Below are 26,783 nucleotides of genomic sequence, written 5' to 3'. Positions count from 1 at the left end.
CAGGGAGTCTGAAAGGTGGGGCACAGTAGTATCCAAGTGCAATCCTATTTCCCCCCTCCCCCAAAATCAGGTTGATAGTATGTGTTAAGTCTGTCAATTTTGCTATCAGCAACAGAAACCAGTTCTTAGTATTCCACATACAGGCCTGAAACATGACTGTCTAGGAATCAAGGAAATCCCAAGACTTTCAGATACCAGAATTTGACCACCTTCTGAATAACCACTTCCCAAGAAGGACAATTTAGAGGGCAGTAGCTGACAAAATCCTGACTGTTGTAACTACTGAACAGGCTCAAAAACATTTTGAGTGAATAATATTCACTCTGACCTCCCTTATCGAGGGATTAACATGGTCTACCAGTTGACCCCATGCCTTCCATCTTATTTTTAATAGCCATGAAGAGCCAAGTTGTAGTTAGAAAACCCAACCTCCTACCACACTGGAAGTAGCCAAAACTCCACCAAGGAGAGTTAAATCTCTATTTTAATCCAGCAAAATAGGTTGCCCATCTAATAAGAAGCAAGATACCCGCCGTTTGTTTTCAATAACTTAATCCCACAGTGATAGTAACACTTTCTGGAGGTGCTGATGATTGTTACATTTAAAATATAACAGCTTGGTTTCAGACAGACTTACCCTGGAGACACTAATGTCACATACTGGTTGCAAAATGCCACCTCTCTATAAAGGTTTGAAGAATTACTGAGGATTATAGTGCCTAAACCTCCTATCCTACCCCCATGTCCAAAGTTTACAGTTCTACAGTATTTTTCCTTCCCCTAACTGAAATCTGGAGATTTACTGAGTTAGTGAATTTTTTAATGGTATTGAACTTGAATCTCAGTAATATATTCAAAAAAGTTCCTGAAAATAAAGTTCAGTGCATACATACCTTTAGAAAAGCATGAAACCGTGGCTTCTGTTTTTCACATTTCATAATAGTTTCTTTGCTCATTTCAAAGAAGTTCACAAAAGGAGGGTATGTTTTCAACAAGTCTTTTGACTGAAAAAAAATATTTCAAAATGCTTTAAGTGTAGACCTTAGGTAAACAAGCAAGCAGTCTTTATGTACATTGTATTACAATAGTAAGAAAAACAAATTTAAGACTGTAATGGCTAGTTATGGCTTTAAGATGTATCCTGCATACTACCAAAGCAATTTAAGTTTGTATTAAGCCAGTTTTATGTGCCACAAAATAGACTGCAGACATCTTTTATGCTTAAAGATATTGTAATCTGCATCGGGGCACACAGGATATGGTTAGGGACTTGGGCCAAAGTTAAGTCAGTTGCCCCACATTAGGCTCCTAAACAAAGGAGGACCTGTTTTCAGGTGCAATGTTCCCCCAAAATACCACTACATCAATGGATTTTGTGGTGGGTGCTCAGCAACTCTAGAGCAGAAGCCTGATCATTTATTAATCTAATTTTGAACAGCCAGCTTTGAAAGCTTTAGCCATTTTCCACTCTGGACTTCAGGGTCTCACAGTTTAGACCACACCTTCCTTGAAGCTTGAAAACAGAACTCCTTTTCCTTCATGGATTTTCTTCCTCATCCTACAGAGGAAATCATAGGGTTGCCTGAAGTTTTATCTAGGGCTAAGATGTGTGAAAGTGACAGTTGAAAAAATATGGCCACAGTAGGGCAAATTAAGCCTAGGATTGTCAATAGTCAGGGAGAGCACTGGACAACTGTATTTCTATTATTGTTTCTCTAGAACTACATTCGTCCCTACCTTCTTGCATATTCATTACCGAGGGATAGGAAATCCTGGTCTGACTAAAATAACTAGCCTTCTGAGTTGGTTTAAATTTATTCCTTCAACCACGCTCTCCCCTCCCCCAGGCATCTTTTCACTAGGAATGAAGTGAAAGCAATAAAATACAACCACACAATTACAAAACTGACAGGCTGTTTTCTTGGTGCTCCCAGTTTATTCAAACAGCAGTGGAATACCAGAGGTTACAGGAAAATCTCTTTAAACATTTCAAACCTGGTTTCTAGAGTTTGGATAAATGTCCGTACAAAGCTTTTTGGAGCTCTGCCCAACATTACAATACAAGAAAAAGAAGTCTTTAGTTCAAAGTGAGTTACTGCATGAACTTCCTTACTGTGTCATTATTTAAATTGACAACTAAGGATTTATCCTGGATACACTAATGAGAAATATGTACAGAGCAGTTTTCATCCAAAAGATTAGTGGTGTTCCTCAATGCATTTTAGATTACATTAGTAAAAACTAGCTTACAGCCACTGTAAAAATAACTTACATATTTAAGAATGACATCCCCAATACTTTTGCTTTCAGCCCAGTTTATCATAAGGTCTTCAAGGTCTTCCTGGAATATAAACAAACAAGTGTATTAGGAAGACAATAAGCAGCCTGATTTAAAAGAGCCATGTATCTAAGTTGTACAGCTTTGGAAGTCTGCAGTTAGTATTTATACATTTCTTTACTCAGGGCCTGAAGTGTGGCAATTGCCATGGAATCCAACATTTGCTATAGAACTGTGCTCCAGATTCTAAGCTTACATACCATACAAACATACATCTGCCTCGTATTCATCATTGTGAAACAGCTTTCCAAACATCTAAATGTAAGTCAATACAAAATTATCTTCCAGTTTGCAGATTGCAGGAACTCTCACGTCTGTCTTTCTGAAATGGGATGTTAACTCCCAATGACAGTAGTTAGGGAAAGGGTGTGTGAGAGAATGAAAACCCTTTGTAAGACAAACTGTATATCACTTAGACCTACACTTTCCTCTTCTACCTCCTGATAGAGGTAACAGAACCTGTGAAGTGTGTGTGACAATCCAGACCAGCAGGGGGCTGTGTCACCCTTGCCCTGCAATACCCTACTGTCCTAGCTCCCAACCTGGACCATTAACAAACAGCTTGCCAGCAAGCAGGTCACTCCCAGATGTGTTTGTGTAACTGAAGCCTATCAGTCACACACTGTGTTATGCTACAGGGTGACCCCAACATATGCCCTGTCCTGGATTTCCCCCCAGAAGTGTACTGCCCAGCCCTCTCATGGACAGTACAAATACACCTCTACCCTGATATAACCCGACCCGATATAACACAAATTCAGATATAACGTGGTAAAGCAATGCTCCAGGGGGGCAGGGCTGCACACTCCAGTGGATCAAAGCAAGTTCGATATAACACGGTTTCACCTATAACGCGGTAAGATTTTTTGGCTCCCGAGGACAGCCTTATATCGAGGTAGAGGTGTATACAAGTCCATTACGGGAATAACGTACAATTACTTGCCAGCTTAAATGGAGTTACCCAGATACTTTGGCTTAAAACACACTGGATTAGATAAAACCAATAAGATAAGTTTATGAACTACAAAAATGGATTTTAAGTGATTACAAGCAATGAGGCATAAGAGTGAGAAAAGTTTACAAGAAAAATAAAGATAAAATGCTTTCTAATGCCCAACTTAAACTATATTAGATTCAAGCAAAGTTTCTCACCACATGCTTCCAGCAGGATTACTGACCAACCTCTAGGTCAGGGCCCCTCCCCCAGAGTCCAACAGCTGCTCCTTATGTCTTCTCAAGTGCAAAGAGTGAAAGGGGCAGGAGAGAGAGGAGAAGTCTCGTGGGGTGTTTGCCCTCCTTTTTATAGTTTCAGTCCCCCTTTGAAAAGCATTTCCAGCTGAGAACCAGGAGACACAAACCTGTGTGGAAGGATGTTCCCTGCTGGGTTCGCTCACCTGTCTGAGCTTCCTTTGTTTTCCTTCCTGTGACGTTGTCTAATTAGATTTTAATTATGCAAGCCATTTTGCTACCTCTGCTATATAATTACAGCAAAACATATACAAAAATATAACTCATGGCCAGAAAGGGTTAAGCACCTTGCAGGTTGAATGACCCAGAGCCCACCTTTAAAGTCATGTTAGAAAGGGGTCTGAATGGTAATTAGGGCCATTCACGGTAGATGGGCTAGAACTTTGAAATGCAAACCTATATTATTAGAAGTGATACTAATTGTGTGTACTCATAAAAGTTAGCCATGTAAACAGCCAGCTCCTGTCTGTCACTATAAACTATTAATACAGAGATCAAAAGAGAATATTACATTTAAATGAATCTTGGATGAAGTAATGTCATTGTCTATATGTCACTGAAGTTTGTGATAGACTGCCTAATGAATAAACTGCCCTACGTTAATTTGTGTAATTGATTACTGGTGGTGTTTAGAAAGCAGAAGGTTACATCAAAAGCCTATTGTTTACCCAGGACTGCGTGGTCAGATGGCTGTTAGACTCAAGACCCAACAGTTTTATAGTTTATCATCTCAGATCTGCTTTAGGTTTCATGCAGGGGAAGTCTAAGCCACAAGGTCTGAGTCCCCAGTTCTGACTGGATCGCTCTGAAATACAAACATTGGACTATAACCGAAGGACACTTTGCATCTACAAAGCTCACCATGTCAGCTATGTATCTGAACCTCAAAAATTGAACTCGTGTCTGTATGCATATTGATCTTTTAGCCATATTCTTGCTCTTTAATAAATTTTAGTTTAGTTAATAAAAATTGGCTACAAGTTTGTATTTGGGTAAGATCTGGAATATTCAATAACCTGGGAGGTAAAATGTCCAATCCTTTGGAATTGGTAGAACTTTTTTAATATGATAAAATAAGATTTTCAGAAATATGCATCATATTTGACTTGGATACCAGGATGGAGGTCTGAGGCTGAGTTACTTCAAGGGAGCTATGTTGTTGGCTTCTGGGCAACCAGTGAGGTAATAAAGAAGCTGTTTTATGCTGGCTTGGTAAATCTAAGTATTGAAAATATCCACCAGCTTTGGGGATTATCTGCCCCATTCTTTGCAGTTCACCCTAATTGAGTGACCTCAGCTGGCCTGCACAGGAGATCCTGGTCACACTCCCCTTCCCCATTTCTGCTTAGTGACACTATTGCTTAAATACATATTAAGAGAAGCATACAGACCTGTATTGGACAAAGAAGCGTATGACCAGTTTGGTGCCAGATGCATCTGAACATCTACTTTTAACATTATACAGGTGGACGTTTATAACTTTACTTATAATGCTGCCACACACATTTTACCATGATATTACTGATAAGCAAGTTATGAGTTTTCAAATGATACCTCACAACGCATACCTTGTACAAAGATCACTACTGTGGTGTGTAGGGTGTGAATACAGGTGTGCATTCTGTCACAGTACGTCTAACACATTGCAATTCTTCCTCAGACAGTGGATATGACAAATGGAGAAGCTACTGGACCTGACATATGCAAAATGGAGAAGTGAGAAACAACTTTAATGGGAGAGTCCAAAGGTGCTTCACTTCTGTCACAAAACATCTATGGACAAATCAGTCCAACATAGATCTCCCACCAGGGAGGATTGAGGATAAAAAAAACTAGCAGTAGGTTTTATTTGTAACTCCTTAGGGGAAAGAAGGATTCTTGCCTCTTGCTGACCCAACGGCTGACTTGGCCCTGACTGCTGGCTCTGCAATGATCTTCATATCACTGATCTTCAGGGTAAAATCCCCGCCTAAGATCTCTGAACTAGAATCTTAGGCTGATTTAGGATTCTCTGATCCAAAGCCAAAGGGTTTCCTGCATGCAATTTGGCCCTACTAACAGGAACCTTATCTCTCAGTCTCTTGAACACAAGAGCATCTGAGATTTTTTCCTCATGCTTTGGCTCTTATTTCAGAAGAGACGACTGACCAAGTCAGATCCAATGATTTGGGAACCAACTAACAGAAATCCTATGGCAGAGATTGGAGTCTTCTGCCTAGTGTTCTTTCTAGTCCCTGAAGTGTCTGGGCCATCAATGCCCTATTCACCTTGGATATGGATCCTTCAGATGTGTTAGATCTGGGTAGCTTTGCACCCAGGATTTCTTGAAACAAATATGGCTTTCAGCCTGTTTTCACACTCCTCGTGTGCCCTTGGGGTAAGAGTGCTGCAGATTCAGAGAGTCCACTTTCCTTTAAGGGTGCTCTGAGGCACACCAAGCATGTTATGTGGACGTCCAACAAAGGAAAGACTGTTGGATGAGAGATGCACCTTTTGAAGCCAGGTCTCAACTTCTTGATCCACCACTGAAGAAAGTTACTTACTGTAACTGTGGTTCTTTGAGAGGTGATGCAGATGTGTATTCCACTTATGCGTGCGTGTGCCCAGCACACTGGGGTGGAGAATTTTGCTTAGTAGTACCCATAGAGGGAGAGTGGTAGCCCCTCCCTGGACTGCATGAGGCAGTGCCGCCCCAACTTCCCCTCAGTTCTTTCGCACCTATGCCTGGAGATGAGACTCTGTTGCAGAGGGGACAAAGGGTGAGTAATGGAATACACATCTGCATCACATCTTGAAGAACCCAGTTAGAGTAAGTAACAGTTTCTTCTTCGCCTCAATGCAGCCATGTATTCCACTTAGCAGATTCATAAGCAGTACCCCCTAGGAGGCAGGGTTTGGAGTCTACCTAAACAAAGACTGCAGGACGCTCCATCAGCATCCACATCCACCCTGGAAGATGCGATTATGGCATAATGGCTTGTGAACATAGGAAGAGACAACTGCATAGCAGCCCTGGAAATGAGAAATTCTACAAGAGCGCAAGCAACGTCGATAGCAAGAGCTCATATCCCACTGAGGGGGTGCAGCTGAAGTTACTTCATATACAGTCTTAATGCAGGATATTATCCCCTTGGAGATCATCTGGTAAGAGACTGCTTGACCCTTCATGTGATCTGCATACGAAATAAATGAGGCAAAGTACAGAACAGTTTGCTCCTGTCCAGGTAGAAGGCTAAGCATTGCCAGATGTCTAATGTACGAAGACTGTGCCTCTGGAAAGGAATGCAGCTTTGGACCCAGGTAAATATACCACCTGGTTCAAGTGGAACTGAGAAGCCACTTTAAACAAGAATTTTGGGAGTGATCATAAAGTCACTTTATCCTTGGAGAATTTTATACAAGGAGGCTGTGCTATCAGAGCCTGCAACTCATTCTCCTTGCAGATGTAAAACTACCAAAGTTTTTGGACACCGGATCAGGAATGGACAGGATGTCAGGGGCTCAAAGGGAGGTCCCATTAAGGCTGGACTACATTAAGGTTCCACATTGGGAAAGGCTCTTGAACTGAAGGATGCAGACAAAAGGAGCCCTTTCACAAATCTTGCTACAACAGCTTTGGATATGACTGATCATCTCTGAATAGGGGGGTATGAAATGCTGATATCTTGGCCAGATGTACTTTCAATGAGGTCATCATCAGCCCCAATTACCGAAGGTGCAGCAGGTACTCCAAAAAGCCCTGGCTAGAAGCTAGTATTGGTTGGACTCTGTGGGTAATGACCACACCAAAGACCTTTTTACACTGCTGAATAAGCCACCTTCATGGAGGGCTTTCTACAGTTGAGGACGACTTGTTGGACAGTCGTCCGAACACCACTATTCCTCTTCATTCAGCCCTGCAGCAGCCATGCCCCGAGATGTGGGGAGCTGAGCTCAGGCTGCAAAGTATGGCCTTGGTTTTGTGTAGATTGACCTAACCCTGAGCCAGACTGCTCTCCTATTGGTCCCTTTACCCATTCTGGGATAGTCCCACTGCCTCAAAGGAGGCAAAGGCTGAACAAAAGCATGCAACGGATAGTAATGCTGCTGAGAGAAATGTGTTATTAAACCACACCAGCTCCAACTCCAGCCACAGGTGCAAGAAGGAACTGAGGGAGGGTCAGGGTGGCGCTGCCTCAAAGATAGGGGAGGGGCTACAGCCATGAGGTGCAAGCGCCGTCCCTCTACAGGTACTGCTCTGCAAAATTCTCTAGCAGCAGTGCACACGCACTTAAGTGCAATACATGTCTGCATCAACTCAAAGAAGAATCTAGACTTTACTACTGAATAAAAACTGTTCCTTAACTAATTAAACTTAAATTGCCAACGCCAACGCCAACGCCTACAGCTACAGCTACAGCTAGATAAACCACTAAGTTCTTCAGATCCAGGTTCAATGGATCCTGATGGTTCACATACATTTGCTGCTGCAGTTGGAGGGAACTGAGGTGGAAGAGGATGCCATATCCCCTTTCATAGTCTCATGCTCAGGAACACAGAGGGGAAGCATAGGACAAACACATGAGCATTCTATCAGGCACTGTTGAGAAGGTTCCACCATTTGAATTGCACCCACACCAGTACATCCCACAAGTAGGAATATGCAGAGGACACAAACTGAATTAATCTCAAAATAGCAAGGCCATAATAGTGATTCTATTTACTTTCATAGTTATTCCATTAAAACTTTTCTTTTTTAAGTTTAAAACAAAAAGCTATCAACTGCACCAGAGCACCACAGAAATCTTGCCCAGGTTGCCAACTTCAGTTCTAGCAGGTCACGCACTACCCAGGTTTATATTCACTGGCTGATGTCAGAGCTAGGTGTGTGTTAGCACTCAGGTGCAACCTGAGCAGTGAAAAGGACCATACACACACTTCAAGCAGTGCTGTTTCTACAGTGCTCCATGTGGCAGCTAGGTTTGTTTGATCCTAGGCCTTTGCACTTCCAGCCTATGCCATGGGCAAGTCACTTGAGTGTCTTGTTCCTGTGCTGCTCTTTTCACCATGACTAAGAAAACAGAGGGAAGAGGCAAGTGTCCTTCACCTCCTCCACCTTAAGTTGAGTACCATCTACTTGCAGGTGTATGTTGTGGGCTACCCAGTTAATGTATTGATAACTATGCCCCAAATACAGTATCATTTCTAAGATTATTAAAGATTAATTTGAGAAGGAAGCAAGCAGTCTGAAATCCTCTATTCCAGACTATTCAAACATGAATCAGGACCGAAAATCCAAAGCAACCAAAAAAAATAGCATCTTGCAATTGCATACTACGTTTTTTCTAAAACTATAAGAGCAAAACTTTCTTCATTTGATTGAAATTTGTACCTCGTTTCATCAGGAAATTCAATGTTATGGCTCCTTGATATGCCATATTGCAGCAAATAGCTTATAGTCTAATTTAGACAGCAACCTGCATATCAAGTGTCCAAACTAAGAGTAGAGACTGAGTGATGCAGACTATATTTCACCCCAAACCACAGCTCATGCCTCAGTTCCAGGCTAAAGTCTTTAGAGACAGAAGTTTACACCAAGATTTTCAAAACAACTGATTGTGTGGGCCAACTCAAGGTACCTTTTAAAGGGGATTGATTGTCACAAAGTGATGAATGCTCACCACCCTGAACAGTCAGGTCCCTTTAAAGAATCTACTGTTGGACACCAAAAACCTAAGGAACCTTTTTAAAAATAAAAAGCCACGCCACACCCCCCCCACACCCCCCACACACACACCCCTCTAGTTATTTTTCAGTGTCTTGGCTCTTTACTCCAATGGGAATTGCTGGGTGCTCACCACTTTGGAAAGTTAGCCTGTTTGACTTGGGCCCACATCCTCAAAAATAGTCAAAGTCTAAAAAACAAAAACAAAACAAAAAAAATCCACAGCTGCAGAGCTCCCTCTGTGGAAGCAGCTATTAAGATGGAAATGGAACAAGCCAGCCTGTGGAGTGGAGTGAACTGAGTGAAGAGTTTCTACAATATCTACTGTAGAATGGTCTGAAGTCTTCTACATTCAATCTACAAGTCCCACCTCCTTATATGTACAGGTCCTTTGATCCTTCAGGATCCTAAGATATTTTAGACTTGCACATCATTCACAGTCCTGAAATAGAGCCAACTCAAGACAAAATGTGGCAGCCAGTCATTCTGAACCAGACAGCATTATGCAACACAAGCAAGTTAAGAATACCCCCTCCAATTGAGGGCAACAGATGTCTATTGTTAAGGTGCACACAATAGATAGTAACTCAAGTTGGAAAATAAGTGATGGCCTGGAGGAAAAAATAAGGGATAAGCATGTCAAAACTAGCCTTTATTTTAGTGTGCACATCAAGGATGTCTGGAATGCTGCCAAATATGGTCTTAATTTCCTCCGGTGCAAGGATAGGTCCTCCAAGCTGCCCTTCTTTTTCCAATGGAACTTGAAATAACTGAAAGAGTAAACAAAGACATTTAATGGATTCAGCTTCCATCTTTGATGGAATGTACACACACACACACACACACCCCCCACTCTATTAAACTTGAAATATTGGTGTGAAGGAAAGATTTGAAATGTTTTGTTTCCTGGTCATGTTTTCTATAACCACAAACTTGACAAGAGGAACTCCTTATTCCCACACTTCACTGGAGTGTATTGTATTATGCCACATGTTAAGTACTGGATATGAAGGTACAAGCATTAAATTCATCCATTACCAAGGCCATTCAATTCTGTAACCACCACATTAGAAAAGTAGGGTAAAGGCTTGTGCTACAGTAACATGTCTAATTGAATAATCATATTTGAGCTCATTCTTAAGTGTATGATCAGCCACTTCAAGGAAATTAATTCTATGGCATTCAATATTTTAGTCACGTCTGGCTTTGTGTAGGTTCTCTTTTAAAAGTCATGCTTTTCTTTTTTCTGGAGTCTTATACTTCTCTCCCCAGCTCTTCACTAGAGTAGGTTTTTGAATTAAGTCAAGAAATGGAGAGTTTAATAAATACTAAGTGTTTTGAGATCCTCTAAAGAGGAGGCTGTATCAAACTGCAAATCAGTGATGGGACTGAAAATTAAACAGTGACTCACCTAGATACAGTAACAAATCTACTAACTTACCTGAATAATTGTTGTCAGAATATCTACATAGTTACTTTCTGTCTGATATAGTTCCTTTGCAACCTGCCATCTTGCAGACTGCTTTGCAGGCAGAGGAGTTGAATTTTTGGAAGGCTTTGAACATGATTTTGGCGTTTCTGATGAAAGGGAAAGAGACTATTTAGAATTGTGCTAAAATCTTCTGGACGGATTCTTAAGATTATCAGAAGATACCAGCTGCTTTTGTTCAAGGTATCCCCTTTAATATCAAAAAGGGGTAGAAAGGTTATATTATCTTTTTTGATGCAAGGAGAACATTTGTTCCATTAGCAGGAGACGGCTTTTGGCTTTGTCTCCACTAGCACATTTGTTGGTAAAACTTTTGCCAGTCAGAAGTGTGGGGGGAAAAAACCCCACCCTTGACCGACATAAGTTTCACCAACAAAAAAGTGCTGGTATGGACAGCGCTATGTAGGTGGGAGACGCTCTCCTACCAATATAGCCTCTGCCGCTAGTTAGGGGTGGTTTAATTATGCCGGCAGGAGATCTTACAGTGGCGCAACTGCAGCAGTACAGCTGTGCCGCTGTAAGGTGTGTACCGTAGACATAGCCTTAGCCCAGAGATTGGCAACCTTTGGCACGCGGCTTGCCAGGTTAAGCCCCCTGGCGGGTTGGGCTGGTTTGTTTACCTGCCGCGTCCGCAGGTTCGGCCGATCGCGGCTCCCACTGGCCGCGGTTTGCGGCTCCAGGCCAATGGGAGCTGCGGGAAGCAGTGCTGGCCAAGGGATGTGCTGGCCGTCGCTTCCCGCAGCCCCCATTGGCCTGGAACGGCAAACCGCGGCCAGTGGGAGCCGCGATCGGCCGAACCTGCAGACGTGGCAGGTAAACAAACCAGCCCAACCCGCCAGGGGGCTTACCCTGACAGGCCGCGTGCCAAAGGTTGCCGATCTCTGCCTTAGCCCAAACTCAAACTCCTACTATGACTATCAAGTGCCCTAGGACAGTGACATTACACTATGGATAATATCCATAAAGCTACAGAAAATATGGTGATCAGTTTTTAAAAACTTACAATTTTATAGCCTATAGGATTAGTTCTCAAAATGGTGCACCACTCTAGTGGTTCAGATGAAGGTACCTCTCTTTCTACCTGCTGAATGCTATTTAAAAAAAAAAAAAAAAGTGCAAGTATCTTCCTCATTGTTACTTTTCCATGTAAGCATTTGTCATGAGATAAGCAACTGCCAATTAAAAGGTAAGTGGTGTATTAGACTAAAGATACGGTCCACATTATGCAAAGCCTGAAAACCTCTATCCTATAGGAGAGAATCCTGGGGAGCTAGTGGTGTTCTGAATACAGACTCAGATTGATTTGGGGTATTCCGTACATTCTGAAGGCCAACATGGTCACATCCCAAGTAGATTATGTACATTTAATAATCAACACTGCTTAGAAGGGAAGTTTATGCCTGATTTTTCTGAATTTGTACTGATCAACTTCAACATTACTGTGCCTGCAGCAAGTACTCTTACCTGTTATCAGAGCAGCACTGGTATCACTGTAACGGGCTTTTGATTTTGAATCAGAAGAAGGTTCAGAGTCTCCTACTAAAATATTAGTCTCCTCTATCAAAGATGTTTCATTTATAAAGCTATACTGGTCCTTACTGTCCTTTCCCTGATGACTATGCCCATAGGTTACTTGCTGGACATAATCACAGGTGTTCATACAAGTCAGGTCATTCATATTTACATCTGTAGCATTTCCAGATCTCGCTCTTGTACGTTGGAATTGGGATTTATTTTGGAGTCCAAGTTCTAGGAGTTGACTAATTGTGGATTTTGCAATTTGCTCTTTGCCACAAGAACCATATGTAGAGATATTAGTTTCTGTGTTAGTTAATTGGTCAACACTAGTTAAGCAAGTTGGTTCTTCACAATCTTGTGGCATGTTTGATATGTTATTTGTCCCTACAAGACGTTGACATGAGGCAAAAGTATCTTTCAAGGCTTCAAGATAAGTCGGCCTTACAGTGATCTCTTTGCTTTCCTTTGGAAAAAGGATCTTTTTTTGGAGATTTGATACTGTCCCTTTTCCAGGTTTGCTATTGCCTAGGTTTCCAGACGACTTAATGCTAGCTACCTGGTTTGTTTGCTGGAGACTTTCGACAGGATTCACACACTGCTTTGGAGTAACATTATCTGGAGGCTTATATTTGGTAAGTGTGTATTTTTTCCTCATTTTCCTCCACGTTTGACTACTTCTACTGACATGACAGCAGCTGGCCTGGCCTCTACCTGGGTCTGAGCACCTCACTCCTATTCTGCTCCCTGCATAATTTGAAAGGGAGAAAGCCTGTAGTTAACTTGTCAGAACTGTAGCATAGCTAATTTTTTTTCTACTTCTGTAATTTGCAAAGAAAGAACACTGCTTTAAGCACTGGTAAGCTTGGTTAATCCTTTCTTTCAACTATACCTCCATTGGTAATGCTGGACTCTGGTGTGTTAGAAATATCCAGTAAAGACCCCATAGAAAGGGAATGCTCAGCTGATGGGCGTTTCCGAGGAGGGAATGGTGACATATCAGTTTCTCTGGTGAGCTGTGCAAGGGTCTCTCTCAAGCGACGTCTCTTGCGATTGCTATTTGGGGTATTCAGAGAAAGTTGTGACACTGACTTTTTGAGTTCAGGACTCTCTGGCTGTAATTAGATATGAAAATTCAGTCACTGCCTCCAACTTGATTCTGTATAGACTACAGAAAAGAAAGATTACACAAGACAGTTGCCCCCATTTTGTTGTATGGTCAAACAAAATAATTGGAAGTTTTATACAGCAAACATGTTAATAGTTTAAGACACTACAGTCCCTTAGGTTATTGAACAGGATTTTTATTGAAAAAGGCCAATATGTATTTGTTTTTCCAGCTTTAAAAAAAAACTGTAAAGCATAACTGCGAGATCACCATGAAGTGACCACTAAGCAAAGTCCAAGTAAATCACATGTTTAAGTTTTAATCTGAATACTTCAAGACAATTTAGGAATTTTAGAAATATACTATCATGAGTCATCAGCATCCAAATTAAGCCCTAATCCTGCAAATACTTACACATATGCTTAACTTTATTACTGTGAGTAATCCCATCAGTTTCAGAGGACAATTCACATTAATCAGGTTAAGTATTTGCAGGATGTGGGCTCGAATATGTTAGAGTCAACATATTACACTATTACTAAAGGTCAACATACCTTTTCAAATAAGTACATGGATTCTCCAGCTCTGGCATCCATCTGAATGCTTCCCCAGAACCACTATATGGGGAAAAGAAAGAGTCTTCTATACCTAGTTTCAAAAACTTGATACAAGCTTTTGACCTATGATATTCAATATCATTTACATGTCTGAAAAAATCCTCAAAGTCCAGTAGTAAGAATTTCTGTGTACACTAACCTCTTGCTTTACAACATAAAGTTTTTTTGGAGGCTCAAATGGGAGATCTTTTACTGTATTTTCTTCAACAACCAGATGTGTGCACCTGTCATCACTAACTGGCAAGTACTGCCCACCTAGAGTAAGAAAATAAATCAAATTAACTGAAGAACTAGGAATCTCGAGTTTTGGTAAGAGAGGATTTCATAGTAGTATCAAAGTTGGGGTAGAGTAATAAAGAAGGGGAGAAGATGCAAGATGAAGGGGGAGTTGGTCAGCAAGTTGAGACAGCTGCATCCTGGGCACTCCCAGCAGACATTCTATGACAGTACAACTTCAAGGGACAGCTTCGATAAGCTAAGGTGTACTATTTATGTAGTGTGAATCTAGCCCTTCCAGAGTTCACAAATTGTGTTACGGTGACAGTTTTTTTTTAAAAAAAAAAAACTAGGATAGAGAACTCCTACTCTCCTGGAGCTCAGGGCCACCAGGGATTATTTTTTAAAAATAGTTTGGAGAACATCTTTGAGAAGGTCCGAGAATGAGACTCCCATAAAGACATTGCTCCGAAAGAGCAAGCCAGAAATAGCTTGCCTAGACACAGCCATCACAAATTGGAAGTTGTGTACATTGTAAAGCTAGCTGTACCATATGGGCTACAAGGACATTGAAAGAGGGAGACTCCTTGCCTCTGTCTTGATAAAGGCTCAGTTACTTATATAATGTTTGCATGATAATAGCTAGTGCAGTTCTATAGAATATGAAACAAACTTTAGGCACAAGATGCTATATATACATAGCACTGTAAGAACAGACCTTAAACCAACTGAGTCAGCCAAGTATTCTCATTACATTGTATTACACTATTGAAGGGAAACAAATATTTGGCCATAAGTTCTATACAAGTGGTTTATTTTCTTGCAAATCCATTATAATAAAATTTGAGTACTACATGCTTCAAGTAACACTTGAACAAATATTTGCGTAATGTAACTTTGAATCAGAAGAAGCTAAGCATACACATGGCACATTTTTCTAACCAACTTCCCAAAAAGTTAAATCTTGACCATTAGATGTGGAGGAGGGAAAGGGGGGGTGTGTGTGTGGGGGGGGAATTGTAGTAAAAGCCACAGTTTTGACATCACAGCATGGCAGAAGAAAAAAAATACCTTACTTTGGTATGAAAAGTTTGGTTTTGCTACATGCTTTATGCCCCATGAGATCTAAAGTTAAATGTAGCTTTTTAAATGGAAGACCCGTTCAAACCTCCCTGTGTGCAAAGAATCAGCATTTTAGTTTTAGACAGATTTAAGATAAAAATGCATTGCCTATAAATTCCATTGCAAATGCAATCATTAACAATAACCTTGCATTTTTGTCATTTCTTCCATGTTAATTCTCTCATCATCGGAAAATCCAAGGAAACTTAACATGCAGTCCTGGAATGGGGGAACCTTGAACTCATTTCGGAATTCCTCATCAGCCGCACAGAAGTCACTTAAAAATAAATATTCATTAAAACAAGTTGTATATTTACAGTTACTCTTTACTATATAGAAGCTTACTTTAGTATCATGGGGAAAAAAGTCTAAATTGAGTGGGGAGGTGTTTTTTTGGGGGGGGGGGACCGGGGGGGGGGGGGGGGGGGGGACACTTACATTTCATTCCGTCTCTCCCAAGCCTTGTAAATCCACTCAGCTTTCACAATAGGAGTTCCCAGACTCACAGCAAGCTAGAAGGAAAAGGAAGTCATTAGCTATGACAAGTGACCTCTCCATTTAAGTTCTTTCCAAACCTGGAGAAAGATTCCTGGCAACATTTCTGATTTGGAAAATAGGTATTGTAAAAAAGGATGAAGTTACTCCTCTCAGAAACAGAATCACAGAAATGTAGGGCTGGAGGGACCTTGAGCGGTCATCTAGTCCATCCACACACACTGAGGCAGACCATTCCTGAAAGATGTTTGTCTAAACTGTTCTTACAAAACCCCCAGTGACAGGGATTCCACAGCTTCCCTAAGTAACCTATTGTAGCCCTTAACTATCCTTACAGTTTGACAGCGTTCCCTAATATTTAGCCAAAGCCTCCCTTGATGTAAAGCAAGATATTATTTCTTGTCCTACTGTCAGACCTGGAGAACAATTGATCACCATCCTTTTTGGAGCAGTCCTTAACATATTTGGAGACTTATGAGGGTCCCTCACCACTTGTCAAGCCCCTCCCCCTCCCCCCCCCCCGATTTTTTAAGTCTTTCTTCAGAGGTCACGTTTCCTAAATTTTTGCTCACTGTTGTTGCTCTCCTCTGGACGGTGTCTGTCTCACGCATACACACATCCACATCTTTCTTAAAGTGTGGCAGCAAAACTGGACACAGTACTCCAGCTGAGGCGTCACCAGTGCCAAGTGAAGCAGAACAATTTACCTCCCAGGTCTTCATACAACACTACAGCTAATATACCCATAATACTGGCCTTTTCCCCCCACAAGTGCATCATCGAAATAACAGTGTAGACATTCAGGCTTGGACTAGGGACGAGGCTCTGTGACACAATCCTACAAAGGGGGTGGATCTCAACCCGAACCTCTACGCTGCAATTTTTAGCCCTGCCGCCCAGGTCAGCTGACCACAGCCAGCTGCAGCTGTGCCACTGGCCTTCTATGGGTATGCCTACACTACAATAAAAGGATAACAAGTGCTCTGAAACCCCAACTGCAGTGGTCTCAGTTAACTTAATGTTAAGTACTTCATAAGAGAAAATGCTTATTTTCAGAGGTCGTATTGGTCTGTAACAAAAGCCTTTAGACAAAAGTTTAAAAAAAAAAAAAAAAAAAAACAGGCTGGTTCTTGATTCCAACAGCTAAACAATTACCACCCATTGTTTTTAAAAGCTTGACATCAGAGGTAAAGATATGCTGAAATCTTTAATCCTTTGTACTTAACCCATTTTCTTCATTACAAAAGTGCATCTGCTTCAAGTTAAACTAGAAGGTCCGATTTGAAGGGGGTCAATCTACACTGAGAGACTTTTTGAAGTGCTTGAAGTGCAAATTCAAGTTCACGTACTCTGAATTTGTCTCCTTGCGTAGAATTAGCCACAAGATGTGTAATTTTTGAACTGAAGTCCCTTCGAATAATTCCACCCATATGATGAACCAAGGTCACCAGCTTAACCTGAAGAGCAAGAGTCAGGAAGTAAGAGAATCATACACTTTTTGAAACTTACAGCTGTTAAAGAAGGGACAAAGGCAAGAGTTATATACCATACAAGTTACAGCGGAACTAAACTTAAAGCAAAGCTTTTACATGTTCATTTAACCTGTACTGGTGGAGTCATTTTTAAAATGAGACATGGTTGGCAAGCCATAAATGTTACCTGCCTTCGAAGTATTTAACATATATCAAATGTATTTTAAGGAAAACATCCAAGCCACCATTGCTGTTTTCACAGCTATACAGTTAGCAGTTCACAATGCTTCACAATTATCTCACCCCCATCAAAGTCAAAATTTACCTAGCAGCCCATAAAGTCACCAAACAAGATGACTCCCAAAATATCACAGCCCATTGTCATGCTGCCACTTCCGTCTTTGGATTCTGGGCTATTAAAACACAGAAATGAAGGCTAACATACTTGGCTGGGGGGAAACCCCCAGGAGTTTAGAACAAATTAATGGACTGCTCAATTTGAGTCTGGCAGGACATCAGAGTTAACTCCTAGCTGTTGGAAGATGGTCTTGGCTCTGTGCTTCATGCAGTTGCCAGCATCTCCAGCAGTACAGTTTGCCTTGATACCATGCCAGAACACTGATTCAGTAGTGGCTTATATGATAGCAAGACACCAAGTGAATTATCAGTTGCTTCTTGTAAATATCAAAGTTTCCCATTTGACTCCTTGTCAGAACTACAGCTAAGCAGCATCGTTCCTGATCAGATTACGGTACATGGTAGTGACACTCCAAATGCTCTGAACAGGATATCCAAGTTTTACTTGAGTGCACTCAAGAGCGTGTACATGCTCCAACACAAGTGACAGGTCAAATTCTTAGGTGATCAACTCAATGCTGCCTAAGGGTTCAATCCCTCTCCCATGCAAGTCAGAGTCCCACGGTCTTCAACAGGAGCAGGAGAGAGTCTTAAGTAGACCCTAGAATCCTAAATCTGTACTCAAGAATATAAGCTTTAGTCACTGTTAGTGACTACATTGTACACTTAGGGGTGATGTAACAGAAAACTACCTTGAACATAGTTACATGTAGATTAATCAGTCCAAGAAAGGGGAGGGGACAAGGGTGTAAGACAAAATAATCTTACTAGTTCTTCTTTCTTCCTGAATCCTGTAAAGCACAGCACCAGATTCAACATACTTGCACAGTACAATGGACGACATGAGAAAGGTAGAGGCTGAAATCAGATAATGATTTATTACAGAAGTCAGAACCACAAGCTATTAAAAAAGTTAAAAAAACTTAAACAGTAGCTCTACAGGATTTTAACTTTGTTAAAATGCACTGATACTGACTGGATACCAATTAACAAGGCTCATTGTTTTCTGGTATGTCTTGAAATAAGAACTGCCAGCATTTTGGTGAAATGATTGAAGTACGTCTGTATCCTCTGCTGAAACAGTGCTGTAAACTAGTTACAACTGTAAATTTATCATAGGTGTCCTTATGTTTCCTATAAGATCATATTATACACTATTGTCCTGCAACAGAGTATTATTACCTCCCCAGCTGTTAGTATCTTCTTCTGCACCATATAGCAACCATGCTAGACAGAAGTCCCTGGCACTAAAGCGGTCTTTACTCACTCACTGCAGTATTCCAATGCAGAGGAGCATTTCAGATAATTTATTAATTTCAAGTAAGTGTTAGTAATTAGCATCTGTATTTCCTTAAACCTCTTCCTGGTACAAAGTATTTGTGCACTTCTCCTGTCTGTCAAAAATTCTACTTTGACTATTCTTTTGTCAACATCAGACGTTTAGAGGTGATTAGAACACGATTATAAAATACTTTCCATCTATGCCAGATACCCATTCTTGGGTGGTTCAAATGGTACTTAACATAGGCATCACTACGAGCAGTTTCAATAACTTTTTTTTTTTAAATATATAAAAAGAGTTAATTCAACTGGACTCCTCAGGACTTTAATTCCTAGTAGCTTTCCCTTTCTCAGAATAACCTGCAAATAGCAATATAAGAGGGAGGGGTTCGTGTTGTCGCCAAGACTCTTGAAAGTGTTAAGAAAAGGAAGCAACATATTTAAAAACCACCACACTATACATTACATTAATGCCTTGTCTACACTAGAAAGTTATACTGCTTTAACCATCCTAGGTGCTACAAGTAATAATGTACTGGTATAGTTAAAGCAGTACAATCCCTCTAGTGTGGATGCACTTATAAGCATCTCTCATGCCAGTGTAAGTATACCTATTACTGTACATGAAAAGGAATAAACTATATGGTATAAGGCACTTTTATACCAGCTTAACTGCATCTACACCAGGACTTTTACTGGGGTGACTATTTTCATTAAAAACTTCACACCACTAACCAAACCAAGTATAGACCAGGTCTAAAATCTTCCCAGAGAAATGCTGGAAAGTGTATCCCATGCAGTGGGGAAGAGAAGTAATTTGTGAACATAACTGACAGGCTTGAGCTACTTCTGCACATTGGCTTGGCAGTTGTAGGCCACTCACACTGCAGAAGTGCTGAGCAACAACAAATCCCAAGTCAAGTTAGAGCCAGGGGTGCTTACTTAAAAAAATAAAAAAAATAAAAAAAGGCCATTTAAGTGTGTGGTGAAACACTGACATGTGAATGACCAGAATTCTGCACTGAGAGAGACTGATACAGTTTTCAGCAATTCCTCCAGTTCAGAAGAATTTAGAGAGTCAGAATAGCTGTGTCATCACAATACAACAGTGGTTCTCAAACTTCTGTACTGGTGACCCCTTTCACATAGCAAGCCCCTGAGTGTGACCCCCCCGCCCCCTTGTAAATTAAAAAACACATTTTTGTATATTTAACACCATTATAAATGCTGGAGGTGATGTGGGGTTTGGGGTGGAGTCCCGACCCCCAGTTTGAAAACCCCTGCAATAGAAGATCTTCATCTATGTAAATGATAAAGAGAGCTATATTGAAATTTAAATGAAATGTCTACCACAGGAAGAATGTAGTCACACTCCTCGTGTTAGTATTATTGACAACACATGTTAATGTCCATCTAAAAATAAAAAAGAATAGGTCATTTGCTTTCACCTGAATACTTACCTCTCCTTTTTGAGCACAATGAAGTACTATTGGAGGTCCAAGAACACGACAGTCAAACTTGCACAAGTTCTCCAAGATGGAATCTTGAAAGTCTGCTACAACGAAGACTGTCTCAAATTCTGGAGACTCAGAATCCCCAAACTCTTCCACTGATTCCATCTTTATATAGGGCACTTTAATTTCCTTTATTTTAATATTGTGTGAAAAAATTAAAGTGTCAATTCATGCTACATACATAGTAAATGAATATCATTCTTAGATGATTTTTATCTTGAAGTGTTAAAGAAATTTAGTATCAAAGACAACTTTACAGCTTTCACCAGTGTTCCAAAAAGTTACATATCCTGTTTAAAGATCTACAAAGAGGTGATTTTTGTATTTCTAGCACTGAATTAGTGATGATCTAGGTTTCTAAAATGATTTCTGATTCCGAATTTAAGGAATTGTTTAAGAGTCCAAAGTATTTGTTTTAATATTGTTTTACCTCTCTTTAGGGTATTTCCTCAGTCTTTGGGGGTCACATTGACAATACAAGAAGAGTACAAGACCAACTAATAATTTTGTTACATTAACTCAATTGGATACAATTGTTCTTGTACAACAGAAAACTAATCTTTTCCTTCAGGGCATCTGAATTTAGTTATGTATTTCGGACTAAATGTATGTATTTTGGACTAATGCATTTGTCAATAAAAATAGCAATTTAAAGTTGTAACTGCAGACCGAGAGATTCCATAAAGAAATGTTTCATGCTGCATGAAATTAGACTTTATATTTCAGAAGGTTTAATTACAGACTACTCTGAATCTGGAGGCCTTAGGCCCAAACTCCATTTTCTAGAATCCTTCACATTAAGAAAACAACTTAATCCTTACAGAACTGTTCATGCACCAATCTTAAATTGCAGCTCTTTCACTGTTGAATCAGGAAAGCCATTTAACTGATTATGAAGCTAGTTCATAGCAGAAGCTTACAAAAGTCTAAGTTGTGCATTTGGCATTACATATATCCTCTGAGAGTTCCATATGCAAGTATGGAACACATTAAGTACACCAAATATGTTAGTTCAGGGATTCAGAACAGACATTTAAGCAAATTGCATGGTTTCAAATTTAATACAAGTTTCTACTCAACTAGCTTCAAACTACACCATAGGAAACATTGTTTATTGTGCCTTCATCACACCCGAATATCAGAAATCATGAAGGTTAAGTGTTTGTGCACTCCAGTCCCAGTGAAGTGCAACATGCTGCATGCAATCATATACGCATAGATGCCTGACATACCATATGAATTATACTTTTTATTAGTTTTTCTTCTGATTTACCAGGACTAGTTTCCTTTATCTTTATAACTGGGACTTCCATTATCTTAATGGTCTGTGGAAGAGGAGAACTTTGGTATGAGATTACATTACTTACATGAAGTTTGTCAAAACAATATCATTATGATGACTGCTTTATGTTCAAGCCACATACCTCCAAGGCTTTCAAGAGTTCCTCGCGTTTCCCAGCTTCCTGAACTAAAACCACTCTGGTTTCAATCTGAGGCATTTCCTCTGTTCAGGAGGGGAAAAAGTTGCAATATTCATATCCAATAGAAAAATCTAATCTTAATGTTAAACAAAGCCATAACGTAGAGAAACATTCTAATTACACTGGTATCTTGCCAAGATCCATAGTCCTCTCTCAAAAAAGTATTATTTACAAAGAACACTTCAACTCTGAAGACTGGATGCTGCCACAACAAGCTTCTTTAAGCCAAGCTTGCAGCTGATGGATTACACAGTGCATCAGTCACAGAAATGTAGGTTTGGAAGGGACCTCAAGAGGTCATCTAGTTCAGCCCCACATGCTGAGGCAGGATTAAGTAAACCTAGACCATCACTGACAAGTGTTTGTCTAACCTGTTCTTAAAACCCTCCAATGACAGGGATTCCACAACCTCTCCCGGACGCCTATTCTAGTGCTTAACTATCATCCCTATAGTTTAGATATTACCACACACCAAAAAATAAAAATCCTATCTAAATCTGCTTTGCTACAGATTAAACCTATTACTTCTTGCCTCTAGACAAAGTTGCAGCCAGGCCACAGAAATAACCCAACAAATTTCGGACATACAAATGCACAGCTGTGAACAATTAATAGCATGTGCAACACTAGTTTACTTAACCTTTCCCCATCAAAGGTGACCATTGACAAACACCTGTCAGGGATGGTCTAGTCTAGATAATACTTAGTCCTGTCTCAATGCAGGGGACTGGATGAGATGACCTACTGAGCTCCTTTCTAGTCCTACATTTCTATGGTTCTATGATTGACACTTTTTAGCAATAGATGGGTACTGAACAGACAGGCCTGTAGTCAAAGGAAAAAAATACATCATTCCTTCGACTAATTAACAAAAGGATTGTTTTTTTGGTTGTTTTTTTTTTTTTTTTTTAAACACACACACCTATACTGTCTAGTTTAGGTCAACAGCCTCCGTAGTAAGAATTTTTACTATAGTTTGATGAATTCACAAAAAGTTAAAGTAGTGGCATGAATTTAACCAGGCATTTTGTGGATACATGTTCTCCAAGCTTTTCCAAAAAGCTCTGCTAGTGTTCTTCACAAACATTGATGTCTATGTCATGGCCTATTGAATGGAAACCATCAACTGTTATTTTGTCATGCGAAACAAGGAAGGGAGACTGGGATGGAATATTTACTTTGAACCTAGATCAAAAGAGGTATTAATACGGATACTGTACATTTAGAGCCACTGCAAGTGACAATCACCACAAGTCACTAACAATCTTTTGACTGAATTGCAAGAGCCTCATTAGCTTCCAAAATGAAGAATTACCCTGCTTTTAATTTTACAGATATCCTCTAAATTAGAGGTTTGGGGTGAATGAAGTATTCAGGTAGAGACATCCATGCTGGAAATACCAAGAGAAAGAGGATAAAATCAAATACAGAGGAAAACTACATTATTTTGTGGGAAATAGAATATACTTTAATTTCTAAAAGGTCTCTTGGGGGTGGTGGTGTCATAAACAGATAGTTAAGGGTTAAGAAGTTCACCTAGCCTAGCTGACACCTGACCAGAGGAACTAATGGGGGGACAAAATGTTTCAAAAGGAAGGAGGGAAGTTCCCTTTGTCTGGGTCAGCTTCAGTTTTGGCCGGAGTGGAAAAGATCAAGGAATCAGCTCTTATCAGAGTAGTGAGTATTAGAAAAGGAATAAATAGATTTCATTTATTTTCTTTGTAACTTGTCTTGGCATTAGGTGAATAATCAAATTGGGTATTCTTTTATGTAACTAAGTTTTGCCCAGGGGAATATCCTCTGTGTTTTGAATCTGTTGTCTGTGAGAGTAGCTGGTATGCTAGTCTTTCACCTTTCTTTCTAAGAACCTGATTGATTTTTCCTTGTTTTAAGATCCAAGGGGATTGGATCTGGACTCACCAGGAATTGGTGGGGGAAAGGAGGAGGGATGGTTAAATTCTCCTTGTGTTAAGATCCAAGGGTTTGGATCGGTGTTCACCAGGAAATTGGTGAAGAAGTCTCTCAAGGCTACCCAGGGAAAGGAGTTAGAACTTGGGAGTGGTGGCAGCAAGACCAGATCTAAGTTGGTAATTGAGCTTAGGGGTTCACATGTAGGTCCCCATATCTGTACTCTAAAGTTCAGAGTGGGGGTGAAACCTATGACAGGGGGGTGAGGGGGGAAGACAGGGGGTAAGACTGGTTTGTATGATTCAGGAGATTAGTAATCAATGTAGATCTTTCCAGATGTAGATTACTAGTTCAAATCTATAGACATCAGTAGAGACCAAAAATCCACCCATCTCATGGTTCTTCACAGGCCTATGAAGCAAGTTGGTGATCAATGCCTATTCTTAGTAAAAAAGTGTCCACATCATAAAACCACCACTATGACTGGATTGATTCTTGGTACTTTGTGCAATGAGCAAGCATGAAGAATCAACTACTTTCACCTGTACAGTTCTGTCCCTTTCTAACAGCTATGGAGAAGGCAGAAACACTACTGTTGGTTCAGTACCCACTTTGTGGCTGTACAAAAGGACTTCAGGCTATTGACACCTTCCCATTTAAAAATAAAAACAAAATAAATATATCTTCCAAGAAACAATATTCAAACAAATGTGACAGTATTGAAAAAGGCTTTTCCTGTTACCTTCAACATCTGAAGCCAATCCAATAAATATATTCTCCTTGGAAGTTTCTATAATTTTTGAATCAAGAACAGAAGAATCTCCCAAAAGACTCCTTCCGGTGTCAGTCACTAGCATACTGCTGTCAGTCATGATCAAGTCTGTGTTTCTCTCTTCAGCAGCTACAAAATAAGTACCCAAAATAAGTTTAACCTGAACAGTATATATTAAAAAAAGTCCATAAAAAGTCCTGTGGAAAGGTAGATAAGTTAGTTTTAGACTTCTAAATATTAAAACTACTAACAAATCCCACTTACATGCGTAGTATCCTCTGAGCCTAGAACTATTTTAAGAGTCAGAGAGTTTACACAAACAACTATCACAGAAATAGTTTCTACAAGTAATTCACAATAGTTTTCCTCAAAAATAAACTATATGAAGACAGGGCATTTTGATAGCTAGGGATATGGGAGTAAAAAGCCCAGTGTTCCCTTAAAAAAAAAAGTCAGCTTTAAGTATTTATTTTGATCCAGGATCTCAAGAAATTGCTTGCTTACTCCAGATAGGAATTTTGTTAAACATGGTCTGAAAGAGGTTCAGGAAGCTGGATTAACCACGTTATTTGCATTTAATTTCAGAGACGTTCACACTAAAAAGAGATGGCTTTGCATACATTTTCCAAAGGTGAAAGTTTGAAGAAAGAAGATTGTGGTATACAGGCCAACCCACTAGACTTCAGATTTCCCACAAGCGTTGACCAGATTTGTCTAGCTTACTATTGGAGTTCCTCAGGCCTGTCTTGCTGGGCAATTTCACTGATGCAGTCCTTATCACAGACAGAGAGAAAGGGTTCCTTGCCATCACCGGAAAGAATCATGGAGGCACCAAGTGCATTATCTACATACAGAATTATAAAGTATTATAAAAAAGTACTAATAAAGTACTCAGTGCAGCATTTAAATACAAAATTCTCCAGTTATCTGACATGGGGGTGTGGAATCAGTGAATTTACAGGATGCCAACAGGCAAAGCAGCAACATAAATTTCCCAGTGCTAGACAGTAAACTTTCATCCTGTGGAACCAGTAAGAGTAGACTGTTGAACATTAGTACCCATTCACAGAGTTCACTGTCCCACACTAAGGGATCCTTTGACTCTTTGTCCGCACAATATGTTCCTCCATCTTCTGAGAAGCTGCTTGAACAATTGTGAACTTCAGAAAAGGAGCTATCCCTGTCTCACGTCCCTTCACACTCCCACCAGACTAAGGAATTGACTAGAGAGCCAGGTCACCGTACCTGAAGCATTAATTCAGTTGGCCAGGATTCTCCTGACTAGGAAGAACCATGTTTTTGTAAGTGGGTTTGGAAATATGCAATTCCTGTGATCCGTCATGCAACTTAAAGTATTCGAACAGTGGTATGAGGGAACGTGAAACAGTATGAAAAAAAAAAGTTTCAGATACCATGGTACGCGTACTATATAAAATCAAGGAGAAAGTGCTAAGTATCTTTTTGCAGATCTTCTCTCCTCCTTATGCTCCCAAATGTACTATGCTTTTATTATTTTAAGGAAAGACATCTGCAAAGTGTTACTCATGGATAACCCTACAATTCACTGTGCTCCAAAGGGATACATATTTTTGCTTACAACACAAACAAAACTTGTAAAATACAATGCCCTTTTAAAATAGTAGTCTTTGAAGTCACAAGTTAAAACACTGCATGGGAGAGGACACAGAAATTCCAGGAATTTGGCGTATGGGCAGGGAATGCAATGCCTAATCAATTAAGTAACAAAGACCAACATTATTTTACAGACAACAAGGTTGATCTTGCATTATATACTGACATATAAGGTCTACCCTACAGACCTATAGTCTGTATAACTACATCACTCAAGGGAGTGAAAAATGCCACACCCGTGAGCAATGCACTTATACCAACCTAACTCCACATGTAGACAGCGCTAAGTCAATGGGGGAGCTTCTCTCACCAACATACCTGTGACCTCTCGGGGAGGTGGATTAACTACACTGATGGGAGAATTCTCCCATCAGTGTAGGAATGTCTTCACTAAACACAGTGCAGATGCACTGCTCTGGCACTGTATGTTCTTTACCCTAAGGGCTTGTCTGCACATAAGAACTGCCATACTGGGTCAGACCAATGGATCTAGCCCAGTATCCCATCTCTGATA

At 40.2% G+C, this 26,783-nt stretch overlaps 1 protein-coding gene across 1 annotated transcript in view; it reads right to left on the bottom strand.

Moving 5' to 3' along the window:
• Positions 1–26,783, bottom strand: part of ECT2 (epithelial cell transforming 2) — a 48,501-nt gene that overhangs the window by 19,174 nt on the left and 2,544 nt on the right. The window contains exons 2-17 of the mRNA XM_054040925.1: positions 25,361–25,481; positions 24,608–24,766; positions 21,901–21,980; positions 21,709–21,801; positions 20,423–20,605; positions 18,450–18,539; positions 17,202–17,309; positions 15,796–15,869; positions 15,504–15,634; positions 14,159–14,274; positions 13,957–14,019; positions 13,187–13,409; positions 10,732–10,868; positions 9,941–10,060; positions 2,273–2,341; positions 894–1,004 (exon numbers count right to left, since the gene is read on the bottom strand). Of these exons, the coding sequence (XP_053896900.1) occupies positions 894–1,004; positions 2,273–2,341; positions 9,941–10,060; positions 10,732–10,868; positions 13,187–13,409; positions 13,957–14,019; positions 14,159–14,274; positions 15,504–15,634; positions 15,796–15,869; positions 17,202–17,309; positions 18,450–18,539; positions 20,423–20,605; positions 21,709–21,801; positions 21,901–21,980; positions 24,608–24,766; positions 25,361–25,445 (1,842 nt within the window). The 5' untranslated portion in view covers positions 25,446–25,481. The remainder of the gene's footprint in view (positions 1–893; positions 1,005–2,272; positions 2,342–9,940; positions 10,061–10,731; positions 10,869–13,186; positions 13,410–13,956; positions 14,020–14,158; positions 14,275–15,503; positions 15,635–15,795; positions 15,870–17,201; positions 17,310–18,449; positions 18,540–20,422; positions 20,606–21,708; positions 21,802–21,900; positions 21,981–24,607; positions 24,767–25,360; positions 25,482–26,783) is intronic.

Source organism: Malaclemys terrapin, chromosome 9 (assembly GCF_027887155.1).
Source record: "Malaclemys terrapin pileata isolate rMalTer1 chromosome 9, rMalTer1.hap1, whole genome shotgun sequence".
NCBI classification, from domain to species: Eukaryota; Metazoa; Chordata; order Testudines; family Emydidae; genus Malaclemys; species Malaclemys terrapin.
The sequence above is the reverse complement of the archived record's forward strand: the minus strand, read 5'-3'. Positions and strand labels throughout refer to the sequence as shown.